This window comes from Molothrus aeneus, chromosome 10 (assembly GCF_037042795.1).
Source record: "Molothrus aeneus isolate 106 chromosome 10, BPBGC_Maene_1.0, whole genome shotgun sequence".
Lineage (NCBI taxonomy): Eukaryota > Metazoa > Chordata > Aves > Passeriformes > Icteridae > Molothrus > Molothrus aeneus.
Window position 1 is genome coordinate 7,095,015 of NC_089655.1, and position 22,167 is coordinate 7,117,181.

Consider the following 22,167-nt stretch of genomic DNA (forward strand, 5'->3'; position numbering starts at 1 on the left):
CAGAAGGGATTCTTTAATCAGGTTCTCTGAAGTATCTGAAGTTTCAAAACCTATTGGACTGCCCTTACTCCCACACATTCCCACCTTCAGAAAACTAAAAAGCATTACATTCCCTTCCCTGAAATAATCATCATAAATATTCACCAGTCTAATCATACTATCCTTTGTTACAGTTTCTAATATCAAAAGCCCAAATTCTTGTTAGATTTTAAACTTAATCTTTATCTGAACACTAGATCTCCAGCCTGGATCAATGGAAGCACAAACTAGATGAGGTGTCCTCTGTAATGGACTCTATTGTACATAATGTAGACTAGATAATTGAAAATATACATGTTTTCTCAACTGGAACATCTAGATAAATACAAAAGCAATGCCAAAGTAAGTCTGAGGTGCCAACAGGAGAGATGTGAGAATTGCTGTAGCCTGAACACGAAATGCCAGAAAGGGATGCAGAATCACCACAAAACAAAGCCAAAAGAGATGCTGCACACCAGCAAACCCCGGACAGGGCAGGAAATGCCTCCAGGGACACCACACTTAATGACTGTCTCTCCTAACATACTTCAGGGCACAATTGTTGTCAGCCTAATTAAAACCAGAAATCATTTACTGCTCCTTGTTTTTCCCTTTGAGGCAGGAAACGACTGGAGACCGCTGGCAGAAGTGCCCCAGGAGGCACCGAATTCCCTGCTACAATTACCTGGCAAAAAGAGCAGTAACATCTTTGGAGACTGCTGTCTGCAGCACACAGTTACGTCTTTAATATAGGATTTGGTTTCACTTTTCCAAAAACAGCCGAATGTGTTCTATGAGAATTTGAAGAAAGGCCCTAAAATGGATAAGAATTACATACACACACACACACACACATATATATCTGAAATATATGTACCATTCATCTTGGATGGCCATTTGGCACACAGGTAGTTTGGCTCTGTCTGCAGAAGCTTATTTTTAAAATTATAATGTGGCCAAATGTGGAAGTTATTACCAAAAAAAACCCAGATAAAGATCTGAAAAATTACAGATCTATTCCTGCTTAATCCAGAACACTTCATTCTTTGGATGTGTTGTGTAATACAGAACATCAGCCCTTCTGTGAAAAGGCTCCCTTTGCTTACACATTTACTGCACTCCAGGTAGAACAGAGTAAGAATTGTCAAACAAAACCAAAGAGCCCCTAAAAACTCCTGTGACTGCAACTAACTTGGACAGAGAAACAGTCGAACAGGTCTTTCAAAGCAGTGGGAGCAACCAAGTCCAGAAGGGCCTTTAGTCAGTACCTCCCCCATCTACCACCTGAAAAATCCATCCTCCTTATTCTGCAAAGTTAAAGGAGTGCTCTACATTTGATTCAGCTTTATCATGATTTTCCACTTTAAACAAAACTAGTGACTTCTTGACAGACAAAGAAAATAGTTCTTTTTTTAAAAACACAAGAATTTTAGAGCTTATTCAGGGGATCAAGTAAAATCTAGTTGTGTTCAAGACACATCTAGACAGCTTTGCCAATTGCACTTGTATAACTCACTTGGTTTACCCCAATTTCTTCAAAGGTCATTTTTCACATTTTAGCTCAAAAGACTATTTTAAAATACTGTTTTTGCAAAACAGCTGGCAGAATCAGCTGCTCAGAGCCCATTTTTCAAATCTGTGCAAATAGAGACAGTATCATTTGCAGATTAAAGAAAGGAAAGAATGACTAAAAGACAGCTTACAGCTGTACACTCAGAGGAGGACACCAAAGCACTCTTCTTCCCCAACTCCTGAAAAAAACGTGTCATCATACTTCCTGCAGAGAAATTAGAGAAACAGTACTGCCCACCTGCTCACTAAAAGGAGACACTCCTCTGTCTCCAGCTAAAGCAAAGAAGACTTTCTTGCACAGGGAGACACCATTTCCCAGCAGCCAGTGGATTTCAGAGGAGCACACAGCATTACTGAGCTCCATAGAGGATCAGAACATTACTGTCAAGATTAGCATTGGGAAATGGATTTACCATCTGCCTTTTTGGCTCAATCTTAATCCTAAAAGCCTGAAAAACAAAGTTTTTTTACACTTAATGTGTGTTCTTGTATTGGTTATATAAATGTGGTTTTCTTCTTTTCATAGTATTGAGCAACATCCCAAGTAGAGAGAACACTGGATTTTCATTTTCACCTGCTCCAAGAGCAGCTCCTACCAAACACCTCCTTTAATGCATTACTTCATAAACTAATACTGCAGAGTTAGCCAAAAGGTCTGGCTTAAAAGCCTAATCTCTTTTTTAAAAATCACCACTGCAAAGGCAATTGTGTACTGAGAACAAAACAAGAAGATGCTAAAATTGGTAGGGTATTGGGCCTACAGCTTATCCTGCTTATAAGGGTAGTTAAACATACAGCAGGGGAAAATAGCAAACAATGCCATTTGTTATTGCAAGAAATTGTCAGTGATGGGAAAACAAATAATTCTACAAAATGGTTTGTTATTTTCTACCTGGGAAAGCAAACCTTTTTCCTGTTTAACATAACATCCCTACTGAAACAATTTGTTAAGTTGTCTTAAAAAGCAAATGAGTAGCTTAGAGTAAATTGCTGTTAAATCAAAATTACAGTGATTCACAAGCATGGGGACTAAGTGATTTGGTGTACCACGGTAAAAGTGACCCTTAGATTTGACGTTCACATTTCATACACAAAATGTTTCTTGGTATATTGTCATTTTAAGGAAGTTTCTATCAGCACAATAATCTGGGGAACAGAAAGCAGATGGTGGTTCCAGCTGATGACAAGTTCCTGGAGCTGTGGCATTTGTTGACCAGGACTTGGCTGTGGGCTGCTGAGAAACCCATCCACCACCACAGTGTAATGGCTCCTCTTTCTCCAGAGCAGCACGGACCAAGGGTCTGCTTCCCCCTCTAGGAGAGAACCTCTGACAACAGCCAAACTGCCAGACACCTCTCCCCAAACTCATTTTCCTGTAGTAGTCAATTCCTGGCCAACTCCTCCTGCAGCTCCTTCTCTGCAGAGCTGTCACCACTTGCTGCTGCTGTGTGCAACACCTCACGTGCAACCCAGCCAGGAGCTGGGACATCAAGAGCCACAAAAGTACAGAACTGCTGCCCTGGGGCCAAGGAAGCTGCTGAAAGCATCACCTCTTTGGTACCAAGTCCAAAACACCCTGGTTTGTTCCTCCTCTGTTCTGTTTTAAAGACAAACTTACTTTCATAAACATTTTAAGATAATAGACTATGTATGCATTATGTATTAAAGGTGTTTGGAAAAATGGGCTAGAGGAAGTCTGGAACTTCCTCTGCATAAGTGATTTAGGAAAAAAAAAATCACATTCTCAGGAAGCTGCTGCTTGCATACAGATGCTTGCCAGTTAACAGAGTTGCATTTCAGAGATGTTATCAGAGTTTTCTATTAGAAATGCTGCTGGGGATGATGCTGAAAGGCTGGAACTCCAGTGTTTCAAGTACATCAAGTTACATGCAGGATTCTGAAAACATTTGCATCACAGATTATTTAGTTTCTGCTTTATTCTTGAAATGAAATTATAAAATGCCTTGAACATCTTCCTGATGATCAGCTATACCTGGAAGTTTAGCAAATTATTTTAGAGGACACAAGATCTATAATGTAGAAGTAACAGATTTAAATTTACAGTAAGTTCAGAAAAACTGGGAAAAATAACATTTAAAAACTTATAAAAGTCCATCAGAAATTAGGTAAGTTTCTTTGACTTATACAAGCTCTTAGCCTGCTTTACAAAAAAGTAACAAGCAGCTACAAGAAATGTCCAGGAAAGCTCAGCATGGCTGTGCTTAACATCATAGAGCTGAGGGTTGGACTCAGAGCTCCTGCCAGAAAAAGTGGTGATGAAAGTAAAGAAAGCACAGGAGGGATGTCGGGCCATTCAGGAGCTTGGACAGTCCTGACCTTTCTTTTCCATGAGCTACTTGGCTTACTACATCAAGGCTTATTTCCTGTCAAAATCTCAGCATCTTTTTTTTAACCCTCTTTCCAGACTTACCTGCCTTCTCTCTTCCTTTTAAGCACTGCCTTCTTCACATTTGCTCTTTCAAGTACCTCTTTCTAGATTTTGCTGGCACTTCTCACTTTTCTCCTTGCTTTCCCCCTTCTTTGCCACACGTTTCATTCTGCTGCTTGTGTCACAGGTCTCTCATATCATTCATTCTTTGCACACTACAGCTCTTTGGCCAATGTCCCCACAACCCTAACTTCCAAATCTCAATCTGAATGAAAAGTGAAGCACCTGTGAGAGCATTCCCTTCCCAAATCAAGAAAATACCACTGAAGCTTGTTTCTCTCAGGGCAAGCCCAAGCCCCAGGTGAAGCCATCCCTCCTTTCCCAAACATGCCACGAACAAATTACTGAGAAGTACAAAAGGATTGGCTGTAACCAAATACTAACGTACACTTAATGGACTGCAGATTTTGCAGGATGTTTAAAGTTTCCCCTCTGATCTCTCTGAACTTTGGCCTCCATTTGTTTATACAGGCAGAGGCCAGCAGGTCATACCACTAAAATCAGCAAATTGTTTACACATATGGCAAGCATGCATGCAGCAGGGCTGGAGTCAGGGCTACAACACAGCACATTAAAGCAACTGCTGAAGTTAAAACAACAAAGATAGAGTGAGTCCACACACGTGATGAGGAGGCCTTCTAGTGCAGTGAAACTCAGTATGAACCAAGAAATTAAATGGTATTTCTTCTGGAGCCAAGGCACACATTCCACGCCAACCTAACCCAAGTCACTTACCCCAACATCACTTGTTTCATGAGAAGTGGGAGCCTTTGACATCACCAGTGTCAAAATATAACAAAAATTTTAAGTGCATGAGCTAATTCATCAGGGTGGGAGTTAATGCTGTGAAGAATAGAAAAGCTCAAAAAGCAAGGCTGAAAGAGAAGCAGTCACTGACAATACACAAACCCCAAACACACTGCCTGGTTGTGGTTGTTCGAGCACCAGGTTCTAAACAAAACAAACTCCTAAGCCTTTAAATATTTTTTTCCCTTTCATAAAGATATTTTTTAAAGTACCTTCAAAATATTTTATTTTACATAATACAAATCACTTGAAAATTAGGAGTTTTCAGAAGCATAAAGCATTTTAGTTTTGAACACGGGAACAGGTCATTAGTATAACCCCACATTCTGTTTTGTTTTGATGGACAGAGAAATGCATTTTTGAGAGCAATTACACGCTCATGCTTAAGAGAATGCGAAAATATGAGAGGGAAGCACTACAAGAAATGAAGGAACACAGCAGGATCTAAAAGAAATTAATCACTTTGGCTTGCTCAGATAAACTGTAGCTGTCAAACTTGCTAAAACCAGAGGAAGGAGGAAGTAGATTTTTTTGTTAGCTTTAAGATGCTGTCTCAAAGCTTTGTGGCCCATTTAGTTACACAGTGAACAGACATGCAGGTATGTGGCACACACAAGAATATTATTATCTTTTCACTGAAAAACAGAAGCACCATGTTTTTAAATGCCACATCTGAACCAAGACACACAGAAATGGAGTTCCCATTTCCAATGGGAGGACAGCATGCTGTAAAAGTATCTATTATGAGAAATAAAACTGTCAACAAAAGCTATAACTTTTTAATGCTACCTACTTTGCTCATAATGCATTTTGGTTTAATATTCCTCTGGAATAAGGCAATATTTTTTTGCCAACCAGTGATAAGAAATTGGTAGAGACAGAGCTAATATGAACCTTCTCAAAAAAAGAAAAGGGGGTGGGGATAATAACTTCTAGCATCTCCTCTGCCTCAACCCAGAGTGAGCTCCAGCACTGAAGACTGAAATGTCCCATCTCACACTTCTAGCATTGAGGGTTTTCAGCAAAAATCAAGTTTGATAACAGACTGGAAGACAGATTTGATCATCAGTCCCAACCCAAACAGTTTAAAGCGAAAGACTGAAGGTGTATTGCCAAATCAAAGCAGATGAGGGGGAGCTTTGATCCAGTGCTGTCCTGCTAGGAGGGCTTTTCTGCTCTTATCTTCAAAGGGCAACACAAACCTGAACCTGAGAACACAGGGACTGTCAATGCTCTGGGGGTTTCCACACTGGCTGTCTGGGGAAATACAGAATACACCAACTCATGGACACACAGGGCTGGGGAGAAAAGAGTCAAGGAAAAAGTGAGTACAAAAGGATGACTTGCAGCTGAACCTACCACCTTTTAGCAGAGTGAAACTATCCCAGAAAGTGGGATAAGGCTGCCCAGCTCAGAATTACAGCAGCAAAAAAACAAATGCCATTCTGCTGTTTGCCAGCTTCCAAGTACTTCACAGCCTCAGCATTATTTTCACGCAGTGTTACTGCTAGGGCAGCTTTATTCTCCTGTACACAGGGAGCACCAGCACTACTTTCAGCAGAACCACCTGCAGGCCACAGCAGCATCTCTGGACATGCTCATTTTCAGGCCCATTGGCTGTCAATTTACCATAAAAATATGAATTTTGCCATAATATGAAGATGGGTATAGAATAGCCACTCATGAGCCAAAACACACTCTCTTTTAGAGTGGAATTTTCTCTGAGCTCAAACTAGAAATCAGGTTGTTTAACTGCTTCTCTAGTAGAGAAGCTACACTGATTTAGGAGAAAGAGGCTATCTGCAAAAAGAGCTTGTAATTACAGAAGGGTAGAAATTTCCATGGCTAGAGAGACAAAGGAGTATCTTAAAGAGAAATATAACTTATGAGGAAACACATATGAAACAGAAAACAGTCAACATTTAAAAAGCATATGCATATTTGGCAATAAAATAAATATTTCACTCAATGACAGAAGCATCCCTGTTTGCCCTGAAACTTGGATTTACAGCCTACAGTTCCCAAAAGCAATACAGACACAGCAAATCCAAAACAATAGTCCTTTACAAATTTCCACTTCTAATACAAACCTGTGAGAATTAATTCACATTGCTTAGCAATTCCATCATTGTAGCTCAAGCAAATTCATAAAAGAATTAAGCAAGGCTATCAAGTTGCTATTTTAGTGTAATAAGTACAATATTCACAGTGTAACTTGTTCACTTCAGAATTGTAGTCACTGCTCTTCAAGATTCTTGTTTCCTAAGAACAGGATACATGGGAAATCAGTGGAAATATGATCAGAACACATTATCAAGCATTTTTTCCTTAAAACTGCAGATGTGACAGTTGCCATGGCACTTTTATGAACCAGAGAGGGAAGAATAAACACTAAGTATGTCAGGATGCAAAGTGCACTACTGATGGCTGCTCTTAGCCTTGGAAGCTACAGAGCTTGAAAGAAAATATCCCAGCACCTTCTTTTGTGCTAGGCCAATGATAACTGGATTCCTTGCTAATAAACAAATTAGACAAGACTGCAAGGAAAAAAGAAACCAAATCCACAAATAACTCCCAAACCATAAAACCAAACAACTTGCTAAGTGTAAAGCTGATCTGTGCCTTAGACTGTCAGGAGGCTCTGTCACTGGAGGTCTGAACAGGAAAAAGTTAGATAAAACAAATCCCATTCATCATTACAGCTAAAGTCACACATTTAAACTCAAAGTCCTTTTCTGGAAGAGTGACACTGCACCTGATCTTCTACAGTTATCAGTAACAAAAATGCACTACCTGAAGTTGGGGACAAGGACAAAAAAAACCCAACAAGGTTTAGGTAAGAATTTATTATTGCTTAGTGTGGCAACAGAAGAGAAACTCAGCTGGGGAAGGAAAGAAAGAAATGGGGACTGAATAAATGAAGAATATCTGGGAGAGAGATGTAATGCAAAGACCACCAAGAAGGGGCAGGGGGTGGCTGTGGTGAAAAGCCACTTAGCAGAGTGGCATATTCTAGTAACAATACAGTGGTTTCAACCTGCTGGGAAAAGGCCGAGAATTAATTAGGAAGTGTCAACAAATTAAGATTCAAGGACAAAAAAATTCACTTAACCCAGGGAAGGGGAGTGAATTTAGAAGAAGACAAAACCCCCCTAACAATAACTATCTGACTCCTAAAGCAGGCACTGAAAATGCTGTTTCCTGTTAAATTATCTCAAAAGTTAAAGAATTGCTTCTTCACAGCATTGGCTGCTTAATTGCTGCTCTTCATCCTCTGACTGCATGTCCGTAGGGAAAATCCTTTCTAAGGTCTAGCAATACTGGATTTTCAGAGTATGTTATTTCCACTGCAGCCTCCAGAGTCTTGTATTATATAAATAGCATAAAACAAGTTTAGATAAACAAAAAACCAAACCCATTAAGAAATTTTAATTGAAACCCATTGCAGGGGAAAACCCAGAGTGTGATGAGAGATTATGGATTTCTTCTGGCAGTTAATAATGTCACTATTTTGACTTAGATTTCTTTATGGCAAAAAAGCCGCCAAGGGAAGACTGTATGTTTATAACTAGCAATTGTGGTATGTTAGACACAGACCAATGTGAATTAAAATAAACTGAGAATAGTAGCAAAGAACTTGTGCATAGCTCCAAAATTGGTCTTTTAGCTTAGAAGCATCATCTTTAATTCAAAATGCTAAACACACAGAGCCTCAGGTCTGAAAGAGTTTCATGGGTTTCCACTGTGATCTCTGCACAGCTGAGAGCAAAAGAAGTGAACAGAGCACAAGCCAGAACTCCTGCAGCTGTATCAGCAAGCAGAGAGGATGTGCACTGAGCCCCCTCCTCCCTCCATAGCACCCACGTCCTCCCTGGAGCTGCAAGTGCCTCAGCAGCCAGGAGAGGCAGGAGCCACAGGGATCATCACCCTCTCCCGAGGCAACCCAAGATCCAGGAATATGATCTACTGTTCCTGGGCCCAGTTCACACACAGGAGCGTGTACTGCCTCAGAGCTCCCTGAACTCAGCCCACTTGCAGGCAGAGTGAGCAGGCTACTGGCACACAAAAACAAAAGCCAGAATTTCTGTCTGGATGATCTTTAGTCCACCTATTCCTTCAGGGTAGCTAAATTCAAATAATATACTTGGAATAATACTTCTGTTTCCTTTGGGGGTGTAAGCAGAGATGTTAAAAGCAGGGGATCTGTTGCATGGTGGGCTCAGCAGCTGCTGAGAGATCCCATGGAGCCGTGCTGGTGAGGGCCAGGTCCTGCAAGAACAAATGCAAATAGGTACAGACAAATGTCTTCCATAAATTATACTTGTAAGTAAAGTCTTCTCCTCTGAGACAAATGCTTCCAGCTTCCTGAGCTCAACAATTATTTTCAACCTGTGGGAGGTTTAGTGCAAGAACTGCAATGAGTTCTGTTTACCTACTCAATGACCAAGTTTCCCATCACAGCATTGTTATATTGATTGTCCTCCCAATGCTTTGTTTAAACACTAATGGATCAGTCATGATCTGCAATGTACATTTACACACAAGTGTTTTGCTATTTCTCTGTTCCAGTCTATAAATAGTCTCCAGGACTCCTCATCAGACAGAAGATATAAATAGACCAGCTTTTTGTAAACAAGCATGTGCCCTGATCTGAAAAGTAACATTTTCTGCTTTTATGTTATTTGAGGCTTCTAATTATTGCAATAGGCAGTAAGTCAGAAGATTGATGTAAAATTCTGTCTTCTGCCCAGGAACTGGGCAGACATCAGTGTGGGAGGTACTGATAGCATTTGATCAAAGGAGTTTGTGCTGGGAAGAACTCACTGTATTTACTATGAGCAGTCTCCATCCTGTCCCTCTGCCTTTCCTCCCAAACCCTGAAAACATTTGCAACTCCAAGTCTCTCAAAATAAAAAAAGGGTAAAAATGTCTTGTGTAAAGTCAAAGATCATCATCATGTGATGCTCAAGGTAGTTTCTGAAACAGAATACTGTGGGTATCAGATGCAGCTGGCAGAAGTACAACTGATTTTAATTACAGCATTATTCTAGGAGCAATATCTAGAGTCCAGAGGGCACAGAGGTCCTTGATCTCTGACCTGCAGCCTTATCCTCCTGTGAATCTGCCATCCCTGCAGTAATTAACACACTTGGAACTCTGCACCATCTGTGACGTATGTTTAAGTTCATTGCAGCTGCATGAAAGCCATCATCTGAGCCTTTCACTCTTCCATTCCTGCAAGCCTTTCACTATCTGCCAAGCAACTGAAATACAGGGGCCTTTAAAGTATTCAGAGGTCTTCAATTTAAGCAGCAAGTATTGAAAACACTAGAAATCCCTGCCGTGGAGGTCTCCATTTGCCCTGCAGGACTCCACACAAACAACCATCCCAAGCTGTGGTTTGCATTCTGAACGGCAGCAATCAATCACTGAATAGAAAGTTACCAGGCACTGTTTGACAGCAGCTTCAAGACCAGCTAAGTTACTATGGGCAGATCTACCAAAAGCTGCACTCAGGAGCAGGAAATACTTCCAGGGAAAAGGGGGGAAAAAGATTATGGGGGGAAAAAAAGGGGGGAAAAGAAGAGTTAACTGGTAATGTTAGAGAGGAATCAAACAGTAACAATTCCCCACATACATATATGTTCAAATCTATTTAAATTTGTGAACACAAGTGTTCTTCAATACCTGCTCTGATTTTCACAAGAACAAGCAATTATAAAAACCTGCAATCAAAAGTGCAATGAGAGCAAACATGGAGAGTGCCCAGCCAAACCTGCACTGTTGCACAAGGGCTGGCTGGATACAAACACCCTTAGTGGAAAAAAGACAGTGTTTGCTCTAGAGCACCAGCTAAACAAGCTCATTTGGTTTCTTGAATGCTGTTTTTGTTTCAGGACAGTAATGGATCAGTGAACATGTGATAACAAATGATGTGATTCCAAGATGTCAAACCGCCCCACAGCCAAGTGGCTTTAAACTTCCTCTTCACATGATCAGATTAACACTCAGGCATACATAAAAGTTTGGTTCACAAGTTAACTTTTATCCATGGGTTCATGTGTTTAAAAACAATACAGACTTTGACTTTCTCAGGGATAGTTTAGGAATCTATCCTGCCTCTTCCAGCAAAATTATCCCACGAGAAACCAGATGGGAATTTTTCTCTCTGCCATGTCACAGACCACAGCTATCCTTCTCCACTTAGTCCCTTTTATTTTGTAATTTCTACCAAACTCATTCACATCCTCCTCCTGTGTTTTCATCCTCCTAGAGCTCCCTTGAGCAGCCCTGTGAAAGCTACAAAGGGAATGCAGAACAATTCCTTGTGTGGACATGATGGACAAAGCTGAGCTGTACTTTGCTTAGTTTGGCAGATATTCACAGTATTAAAAAAACTGCTTTCACAAACAAATACTCAGTTTGCAAAAGTCTCTCTCCCCCACAATCCAAGAAAAAGACTGTCAGCACATCATTCTGCAATGACTGAGTTACTGCAAAATACTTAAGATCCTTGGATATTCCCCTGTATGAAAGCACTTGGGAAGCTGCCATTTAGCATCCAGCTGTAAAACCTGCAAGGCTTCTGTGGATAAAAAAAGTCCTTCCCCCAGAGCTTATTACAGATGTTTAGAAAAGGTAGTCTTATGCAGGGTCCAACTATTTAATTCTGTTTCTACTTGGTATGTCAGATACAAGGTTAATGAACAGAGAAATAATTTTTGACAGAAAAAAAATTTAGACCACTCCATCCTAATGGAAAAGGATAGTAAATTCTTTTAGAAATTACTAATTAAAAGGCAAGTATTGAACACTTGCTCTTACTGCCTTCTTGAAGGACCATGTTCCATTTGAAGAACCCAAAATAACACGAAAATGTTGCCCCATCATCTATTTTTTCATATATATATATATATATATATATATATATATTTGTAGCTCCTACTACACCTCAGATAATACAGTTTCAAACAAGAAGCAAGTTCCACTTGCTATCTTGTCCATTCTTTTATTCCCCAGCTTCCAGCAGCTGAGAAGCTGACAGTGAGTAGCATTCATTCTTGCAGGACCTGGCCCTCACCAGCACGGCTCCCTGGGCTCTCTCAGCAGCTGCTGAGCCCTGCCATGCAACAGATCCCCTGCTTTTAACATCTCTGCTTACACCCCCAAAGGAAACAGAAGTATTATTCCAAGTATATTCTTTGAATTTAGCTACCCTGAAGGAATAGGTGGACTAAAGTTCATCCAGACAGAAATTCTGGCTTTTGTTTTTGTGTGCCAGTAGCCTGCTCACTCTGCCTGCAAGTGGGCTGAGTTCAGGGAGTTCTGAGGCAGTACACGCTCCTGTGTGTGACCTGGGCACAGACCTGGCAGAGCCCACGCCCTCCTGTGCATGGAGAACTGCACAGGACCCACTTCTGCCACTCACCTTCTGCTGGGCCACTGCCTGGGGGTCGCAGCAGCAACATGCTTCTCCTTGTTATGTAACAATTTCATTAGATATTACCCTGTTAGATCAGAAATAGCTCATGCTTATCCAAAAGCCTGGATTTCTGGACAATACCCAGAGAGACTACCTTCTGAAATGAACTACAGAACATAGCTCTCTTTCAGAAAAACTGCTGAAAGCAGTATTTGACCCAAGTTTCCAGATTCTTGGGGATCCACAGCTGCTTCTGAGGGTTCTGAGAAGGCAACTACAGAAAGAAAGTTGTCTGGCCAGTCTTCAAGTATGTTTATGCACACCAAGTAAGAGTTTCCACTACTACAGGAAATTTTTACAGGATCCACAAATCCTATTTGGAAACCACAGATTTAAAACATATCCTCCAGTAAACAAGAGTTCTACTGTTAAATATACCCAGGAAGTTTCTCAATATCTTTTTCTCAGCCTGTTCAGTTTCTTTGGACATAGAATTCTTGCCACTCTGCCTGTCAAAAAGGAAGGTATTTTGACACAATCCATACCATCATTACAAGACACAGAGATATATTCATTGTGGGCAGTAATGAGGGGTGCAGTCTCCTCACAGATAGTCAGCTCCCCCCAGCATACCGTCCACAGCAGAAGGAGAAAGAAAAACCTCTATATGAGAAAAATCAAGAGGGTAACAAAAAAGAAAAAAAAAGTGGTAACACTTACGGTCAAGTCCATTGATGTATCTCATTGTAATTTCACAGTGCCCCCAAACTGCACTGACTATGGGGTAAAGTTTTTTCCCTTTTAGTCCTCTGAAGGCCACTCCAAGATACTGTCCATCGACCATGAAGCTAAGCGTCCCTTCATCCATATCCAAAACCACCAGTAAGGAGTCTGGGAGTACAAAAGACTCATCTGGTTCCAAAAAGACGGGGTACGTGACCCCGGGCTGGTTTTTACAGTTGTGGTAGAGTTTGTTGCGCCCCAGATCCCAGCCCCAGGATTCATTGTTGCTACCAACCAGGGACGTGTATCCCACCGAGTGCAGCGGCGCGTCGGCCGTGGAGACGCCCACCACAGCGTGAGTTCCGCGCTGCCTCGTGGGCCAGTGGATCTGCCACACGTGCAGGCCCCGCGTGTAGCCCACCTTGCCCCGGATGCAATCTGTGCTTTGTGCCACCGGGTGTCTGTGGAAAGTCAGTTTGTCGTCCTCCTTTACAAATATATTTAACGAGCGATCTTCGTTATTCCAAGCGTGTTTGTACTGGACCTCCAGCTTGGCAGGAGGCATATCCAACAGCATGTCCAGGCGCGCGGGCTTGCAGAAATCCGGGCCTCTCAGCTCTCGTTTCACGGGTCTATAAGGGGGCTCCCTCACATCCACAGACTTTATGCTCCCTGAGATTTTCTGGCCCATTGCTTGGCTGCAGGTTTACAAAGGAGAAAGAAAAGTTGACTTTGGCCCAACGTCACCTCATGAAAGTGCCGTTACACTGAGCCAGTGACCTGACAAGCTGAGTGGATTTACTCCTCCTGTTTGGAGTTTTTTAGCAGCAATGTTTTCAGAGTAAAAAATGCTCCTGAAAGAAAGCAGAAAGTTTCCAGTTAGTTTAAGAAAGCCAATAGGAAACCCACAGCATATTTTTGAAGCACTTCTTCTCATCCCTAGGAGCTATTTTAAACACCAGAGCTAAATTCACTGCTCCTTGTGCAGTGTCCTGCAGCGCTAGCCAGGCTGCCAGCAGGATGCGGAGCCCACCAGCGCAGACAGTCATTTCCTCCAATTCATGATAGGATGCAGACATTCTTCACCTTCTGCCCTTCCACCTATTTTGTCTGGCCAAGTTCACAGCAGGCCCAAAGCAGGCAGATGCTGTTCCCAAACAACAGGGACAAACTTTATGTGCTGCGGTAGCTTCACTTTCACTTGTGCTTTTGGTTCAGTCCCAGACACACACTAGGGCAGAATCTTTTGTTTCCAGACAAGCTGTGTCCTGGGCCCTGGTGACAGAGACTTCAGCTTCTCTGCTCTTATAAAAACAAATGCAGCCAACAGCAAATGGCAGCAAAATTTAAATGTTTGTTTTGAATTTACCCTGACACTAAAAAAAAGGAGAAAAACAACAAAAAATCATCAAGTTTTTGAGGTTTTTTGTTCTTTTTTTTTTTTTTTTTTTTTAAATAAAGGAGCTAAAAGTAAAAAAAAAAAGGAAGGCAGTAGGAAAAGGAGCCATGGAAGGACAAATGAAGAATGGCTGTTTCAGTTCTTTGGCAGACATTTCTAATGGGCAGCTACTGCAACAGGGGATGTTCCTAATGGACAGCAGGCTAATCCACAGTTCCTCTATTTCAGTATTCAGCTGACCCAGAACACAGTAAGACACATTATGGGGAATACATGATTTTGAAATGTATTATTTCTCTGCTTCCACAGATAAACAGGGCAAAAAAGCACCAGGAAAAGCTTCTCTGCAGCCTGAATAAGTTAGATTTGTTCACATTTCAGAGCTCAGGTAGAGTGTAGAGATAAATCAAGAACCTCTAAAAGTACTAGAGGAGTAGAAATTAAGACAAAGTCCTATAAACTCAAATACATGATTGACATGGAATCAAATACAGTATTGCAGCAGCAGACATACTTCTGTCCTCTAGCAAAATCAGTACCAAATCCAGGAATGCTCAAATATAGCAGAGTAGACCCACTCTGTTTATTTATTGACAGAGTGATGACATGTTTCAAGAAGCAAAAAATCTCCACACTCTCAAGAGGCTGAAGAGCCCAAGTGACAGTTGCTTGTCATAAAATACCAAACAGCAGATGGGCAGAAATATTCTTGCAAAATCATCCTGCAATATTTCACTTGGTAAGTCAAGCCCGTGTCCTTCCTTTTAAAGAACATCTACTCCAAATGCACAGTCCCATTCCAAAGATAATTCCTGAAAAAAGCTAAGAAACATGTATGTGCAATAAAAGGGAACAAAAAGAAGTTTAGAAAAAATATCCTATACAATTTACCATCCAACCAAGTTTGAGAAGTGAATGAAGTCCTCTTACTATTTCCGATGGCAAATAACATGTATTTTCTGCATGTATTAAATACAGACATTAAACCACTTCTAGTCTTCTTTTAAAAAAAAACAGAAAAAAAGAAGTACAAATTTAGTACTTCTTAGAAGTACAACTACTTAGAAGTACAAAGGCCATTTTTCAAAACCACATCACAGTTAAGTTATAGGAAAATATTTTCTGGTGGTTGGTTCCCACAAGAGCATATGCACACACATCAGTGTAAAAGTACCAGCTCTTTGCAGGTACTTTTAATGTTTGAAAATTAAACAATATATGTCAACGCCCTCATATCACATTTGCAGGAAGACTCACAATTCACAGGAGCTCTCCATGTGAGGTCAACTTGAATGATCCCCTTTATTCCTTTCCAAACCATGTAAGAGGAATCCAAAACTTTAAACAGCAATTACATTTAAGCTGATGCTTCCCATTTCCAATAGTGCACAAGCGCTCATGGGTTGTTTCAAAGCTATGATGCCAATTTGGCCCAGCAAAGCAAGTTCAATACTTTATTCCACACCTATAATGCCAGGAGAAATTAAATAGTGACACTAATAAACACACAGGGAAGGAATAGGAGTAAATGTTGTAAGCAAACTTGCATAGGAGGACACATGCTCAGGGATTGGGTAATTCCTTTTAAAAAGTGATTATTTGAGCTTGAAAGGAAATGAAAAGGGAAAACGTCAGACTTTCAAAGGGAAAGTCAGTGACATCTATTTGAGATTTAGCTCTACATGCCTTTGAAAATTTCTACTTTAAAGCACAAGACAATTGCCACATTCCTGTCAGGGTGCTGAGGGGAGACAGGCAGGGAAGTCCTCAGTGCATCCTGCTGTATCACTTCCTGATCACATGAGAAACTAAACTTGGCACAGATGTTTGCCTGGCAAATCACCAAGAAATTATAAACACGGAATTGACTCACTTGGCAAGCGACAGACATTCTTCCTCATGTGCCCCAAACTGCAACATAAATAGGCTGCTAATAGATAGATCAGTATTCCAGAGGAGTAAAATGCATCATTATGAGTACCTTGATATACACACAACTGTGCCTGCACTCTGGGATGCCCTCAGTAAGTACTTTAATTTGAAACTGTATCTTACAATATTAAATCTTTCATCACATATGAACATTACCACATAAATTAATTAGATAATTAAATATTTTGCCAAATAGCTTTGCATGGACATAGTATGGAACAACAGTGGAAAAATCTTACAGTTAGGCAGCTCTGGTTGCTGGAGCTGAGTAGCAGCTTGTTGTATTGCAGTAAATAGTTTATTTAGTTGTTGTTTTGCACTGGGTGATTGGAGATTTGCACTGCGTAGTCTTTATATTGCACTGAACAGTTTATGTTATATCACATGGTTTGTTCAGGCACTATTTCTTACAATAGCTGACATGAAAACTTTATCTGAGGAGCAGCCTTGCCTCCCAACCCAAGCAGCAGCAATGTGAGCTCCACAGGGAGCAACTCATCCATAAAGTCCTCCTGGCAGCTCACTACAGTCCCCTTGGATGCTTGCAGGAGCAATGCGTCTCAAAAACCAGATCATCCATGGCCTTGCCTGTGTCCTGTCCTTTTTCACCAAGCAGATGGCAGACACCCAGCTGAGGCATGGCACAGCAGGGAAGCACTGCTGCGCCCTCCACCTTAGCAGCAGCTGCTGCTGCAGGGGCACAGCTCACCAAGGCTCAGCCTGTCTTCACCAACAAAATCCTCCCTACTTCCACAGGTCACACACTGGCAGCACAGAAGCCTCAGGACAGTCACTCCTGCCTCACTACCATGGGGATCTGCAGGCAGCTTCTCCTCATACCAGCTGCTGTGGTAAAGCCATGCACACTCCCATGGAGGGAAGGGGAGTGACAATTCACCTGGCAAAGGTACCCCAGACCTGCTTCCTGTCTGCAGCACTGGATCAATACCTACACAGCATTACCAAAAGCTGTGGGTTAGGGACAACACATTATTCCTGTCAGACTCATTTGTGTCCAACCCACTTACAGAAATAATTGGTTGTAAAACCTTCTTACCATCACCTGAGTCAATAAAAACTTGTCAAAGCACAGTGTCATTCAACTGCTTTTTTTGCAATCTTACACCAAAGTAGAGAAACTTAGATTTCCTTGGGTAAATCTTCTCACCAGATACATAAATATTCAGAAATAGAAAGAGCATAAATTTTCACTGTATAGCTTTGCTTTGAAGGTTTTCCCGAATCTTTGCTCTTCCTGTAATTTCAAACCTCTACAGGAGTTAAAAAACAATAAACTATTTCAAACTGGTTTAATATATGACCTCTCCATTACACTGGTTTAGTGACTAACACTACATTTCACCACTTATCCCTGTGTGAGAAGACTGCTAGTTTTTGCAGCCTAAATAATTTCTGTCCCACAGCTTCCCATTCATGCTGAGCTTTGTCAGGCTACAATGATCAGAGTAAATGCACTGTACAGGAACAATACAACTCCAAACAGGAAAAGCATGTCAATGTCACTTAGCAGTATCTTCACTCAGAGTGCTAAAATATTTAGGGAAATCATTCACAAAAAAAGCACAAATTACACTTACTATATAAAGCTTTGCTGGGACATCACTTTGCTGTAATTAAATAGGGTGCATTTCTTAAGTTTGGTATGCTGGCATCAGTAGAACATAACTGATAAAAGAAACATGCTTTCAGCAAAGTCAGCTGTCAGCATTCATAGTTGTATTTCCCTCTGGATCACAAACCAGACATGCAGGAAACTTGACAAAAATGCATAAGAAATGACAGCACATAAATACAATTCAAAACTACATTAGGAACACGCTAGGGCTCAGGTTAATCCTCCTAAAATAACACTTACCCAAAGAGTGAGAAGCAGAAGGTGAGTCCCAGCTAATGACACTGACCAGTGAAAGTGGCCATCAGAAAATGCAGGGAAGGAGATGCCTCTGTCCAACAGCATTGCCAATGTCTACAGAGCACTTGTCACTCTTTCTGCTATTGGCCCTCATTCTTTTTTTTCCTCCTGCAGCCAGACCTCTCTGCCACCTCCCCTGCCAATGTGGGCTTTGTCACCAGCCAGCAAGGACCCCTGAATGTCAAGAGAGGCAGCATTGGACCAAGGCCACTCCTCTGTGGGCACCAGAACTGCTCCTTCCCCAGATGCCTGAACAGAACAGACACAGTGTCTGAACACTCCAGTAACTCCAGTCCCAAAGTCCCTACAGAAGGAATAGGAAGAAGAAAAACACATGATGTGCTATGCTGGACAGATCAATGAAAAGGGTTTATGTATGTTCAAGGACAAGGACTTTTACCCCCAGCCAGACAATGTGAAGGCACAAGGCCCAGTGTCTATCAACTTTGCTCCCAGTGTGCAAACAGCTACATAACCATGACAACACTGTTTTGAGGGTGACAAGGAATTAAGCACATTTTTGGCACTTAAAGAGACTGGGTACCCTGGATTCAACTATAGATCCTGGTATCCAACATTGTTCAGAATGGGCAATAAATCAACAGTGTTGGCTTCCTTGGTCAAACTGGGAATATGCAATAACAATGCAACCAGACAAGAATGCTTGGCTATTCCAAGTTATCCTCTGCTACAGACAAAATTTGATGCTGCATGCACACTTAGCAAGTGACATTTAATATGTGGGATGAACAATGCAGCAGTAAATCATGACTTCTTCGATTCCTGAAAGGAATGCAAATCCTGAAAATCCCAAGGACATTCCTCCATAAAGAGTAACTTGTTTTGTAATGCTACAAAAATGTAATTGTTTCAAAAATCAGGATAAGCTTGTTATTAAAAAAGACTGTGCATTTAGCTGCTTGGAATTAGAATAATCTGAAATACCATACCATCTGTACCATCTGACTTAGAAGCAGTTTAGTCATATGATGAAGAATGCAGAAAGAATCCTGAGTAGCAATGAATACAGTGGAATGTATATTTTTAAATACTTCCATCTACTGTATTTTGGAACAGAGCTGACTTGAGGTTTTGGGTTGGTTTTATGCCTTCCTCTCTCTGCATATGTTTCTGTAATTCTCCCTTTTCATGCTGAAAGTTGGTTTTAGATGAAGACATTTCTATTCTGAAGAAACATGAACTGAAAATACTTCAAGTCTGTAAACAGTTTTTCTGTGTAATCACTTCTCAGAATACAGCAATGCAATTTGAAAAACAAATATAGTAACACAATGCAACAAAAACTACTTTTTTCACTATGCAAGTCCTTTTAAAACTAGAGATATTTTAGTTCTTAAGTTCCTGAAAGGAAAGAGCACTTTTCTTTCCAGGGTATATAACAGGAATATCCATGCAATCCCACGATTACCATAAGGGTACAGATGTTTAAGCTGCTACATCCTTTCTACCACCCTTTCCTAGTCATTCCTCTCTTTTGTCTTCAGCCACCTGCATTCAAATGGCCTTGAAATGGGTCTGCCTCAGAAATCTAAAGTGAGTAAAATCTAGTGTTTTATTTTGTCAGGTTATTTTCAGGTGAATAAGCCCTCTGATCTAGAATACCAGACAGTTATGTAAATACTTGCTCTGGCAAAAGGAAAGAGAGAAAAAAAAATTAAAATCTCAAAGGCAGAACCATTCCTTTAGGCAGCAGTCCAAACCATGGAGCAAATTTCCACAGTCACTTCAAGCTGCTCTAAGGGGCACAGCTAAACCTCATGTCTGAATTCAGCACAGGCATGAGCTTCTGCTTACATCTTCCTCTGTCTTCAGAATCATTCATCTTCCACCCTTCTGTCACAGCAAATACCTTCCTGTTTTTTTCCAAACAGCTGATGTGATCATTTTTAATATTCAAGTGTCAGGGTTGTATCAAAAGAGCAAATTAACACTTGAAAAAGGCTTAACACTAAATTGAAAATTATGCTTTCAGCTCCACTTTGCATTTTACAGGATCCTTTGCCATTTTATATTTCTACTCACCATGCTTCACCAAGTAAGTAATACCAATAGGTGTCACACACATGAGATTTAAAACCCAAGGAATAATTAAATTTTGATATTGCAATTTCTCACCGGCCATTACTACTTTTCATCAGCCTAACCCTTTTCTTTTTAGACAATTCATTTTACATTTTACCTCTACAGCTTTGTAGAGGATCAATAGCCCTACAGCTTCAGTTTCAAAATCAGAACATCCATTAAGTGACAGCCTCAAAATGTGGCTGAATACATTTCCACTGCCTTTCTTTTACTGCAGTTCCTTTTGCTGTAATGTGCTGTGGAGCCAGTTGGCCTTTAAAATGAAATAAGTTAAAAAGCCATAAATGAGAGAAATACTCCTGGAAAGCATCATTCCTCAGTCTAGCCAGCTGCAAATCCCAGGGAACGTGCCAGAGATGATCCCTGAGCAGACTGAGGGAAGGCCTACAGATGGTAGGAAGTGACAAGCAGACAGATGAGAGCTCCTCTGGCTTGACAGAATGGTTCACCAGAACTTTGCTGCAACTGCAGAAACTGTAACATCACACTGGAGTGAAAATTTGTCCCCTCAGCTCAAGATTCAGTCTTTGATTGTGTCAGTGTTTTCCAAGCTTGGCAAGACTTTGTAAATCATAAGGCAGCCTTGGTTTGCAACTGGTTTTTACCAGTACCATGATAAGGATTGGGCTAAGGAGGAACACTCACAAGTAGCAGCTCTGTGGGTGTCTACAACATCACGAGGCTACTGCAGATTTGCCAGACTCCACAAGAGATGGCTCCACTCTCACAGTGCCTGTCTGTACATTGCAGTGGATGATTCTAGGGCCTTGCCTCGCTATCTTTTATAAAAGACATTCACCAACAGCTTAAAATTTACAATGCTTCTGGAATGACCAGGATACTTTTGTGATCATCTTTTGCACCCAAGTCTTACTTTGTGTAATTCCCATTTGACTGAAGCAGTTAGACAACACCTGTGAGATGTGCTCAGCTGAAGCAGCCCATCAGAGGCACTTCCTGATGTCACCTGGATGTCATTAATTCTTCCAGCAGTGCTGCAGCAGTCCAGTGACACAAAGAGACCATGCCTCTGGCCAAACACAGCACACAAGAGCTGGAGGTATTGTTTCCCTTGTGAACTGAACAGACCGATGCAGAAGAGATGCCCCAAAAGGCTGTCTTGGACAAACCACGGGTGCACACAAATGCACACGGGGTCAGGCCCATTGCCCCAGTCAGGGCTGCAGAGTGAGAGGGGGAGGCCAAGGCTGGAGGGAACCCAGCCATTGTTCTTGCACAAACACGCAGGAGATGAATGCATGAGAATAAGTTTGATGCTGAACAAAAGCGTATTCTTTTGTTTAATAGGAAAATAGACTTACACAATCACACCATCTGCATCCCTCCCAGTCCTTCCCCCTCAGCTACTTCAGTCAATAGCCAGCCTCAGCCAACTCTGACAGGGCAGCAGCAGGCTCAGGAATAACTGTTCCTACAGGACAGGACAGACATCCTGGAAGTGAGCACATGGAACATCAGGCTAGGCTGCCAGGCCACATTTTGCCAAGAAACCCTGATGAGAAGGAGCTCACATCAAAGCTGCAACTGCAGGCAAAGTGTCCTGAAGATTTCATGTCAAGTCAGCCACAAGACACAAAACCAGGAAGCAATGCTTCATCAGTCCCACAGTTCCTTCTTCTAAACAACAGAAATTAAGTAAACACACTTCACATATGTTAAGGAAACAATATGACAAAATCAGATTGCACAGAATCTGTATTTCCCAGGTGATGCAACGAATCAAGTTTCTTTGGAGTGCTGACAAAAAGACCAAACAACAAAATAACTTCCTGTTAAACAAATAAATG

The 22,167-nt window shown here is 41.2% G+C and overlaps 1 protein-coding gene across 2 annotated transcripts in view; it reads right to left on the bottom strand.

The window, feature by feature from the left end:
• SPSB4 (splA/ryanodine receptor domain and SOCS box containing 4) overlaps positions 1-22,167 on the bottom strand; it is a 150,230-nt gene that overhangs the window by 40,519 nt on the left and 87,544 nt on the right. For both annotated transcript variants that reach the window (XM_066556715.1, XM_066556714.1), the window contains exon 2: positions 12,990-13,846. In XM_066556715.1, the coding sequence (XP_066412812.1) occupies positions 12,990-13,683 (694 nt within the window). In that variant the 5' untranslated portion in view covers positions 13,684-13,846. The remainder of the gene's footprint in view (positions 1-12,989; positions 13,847-22,167) is intronic.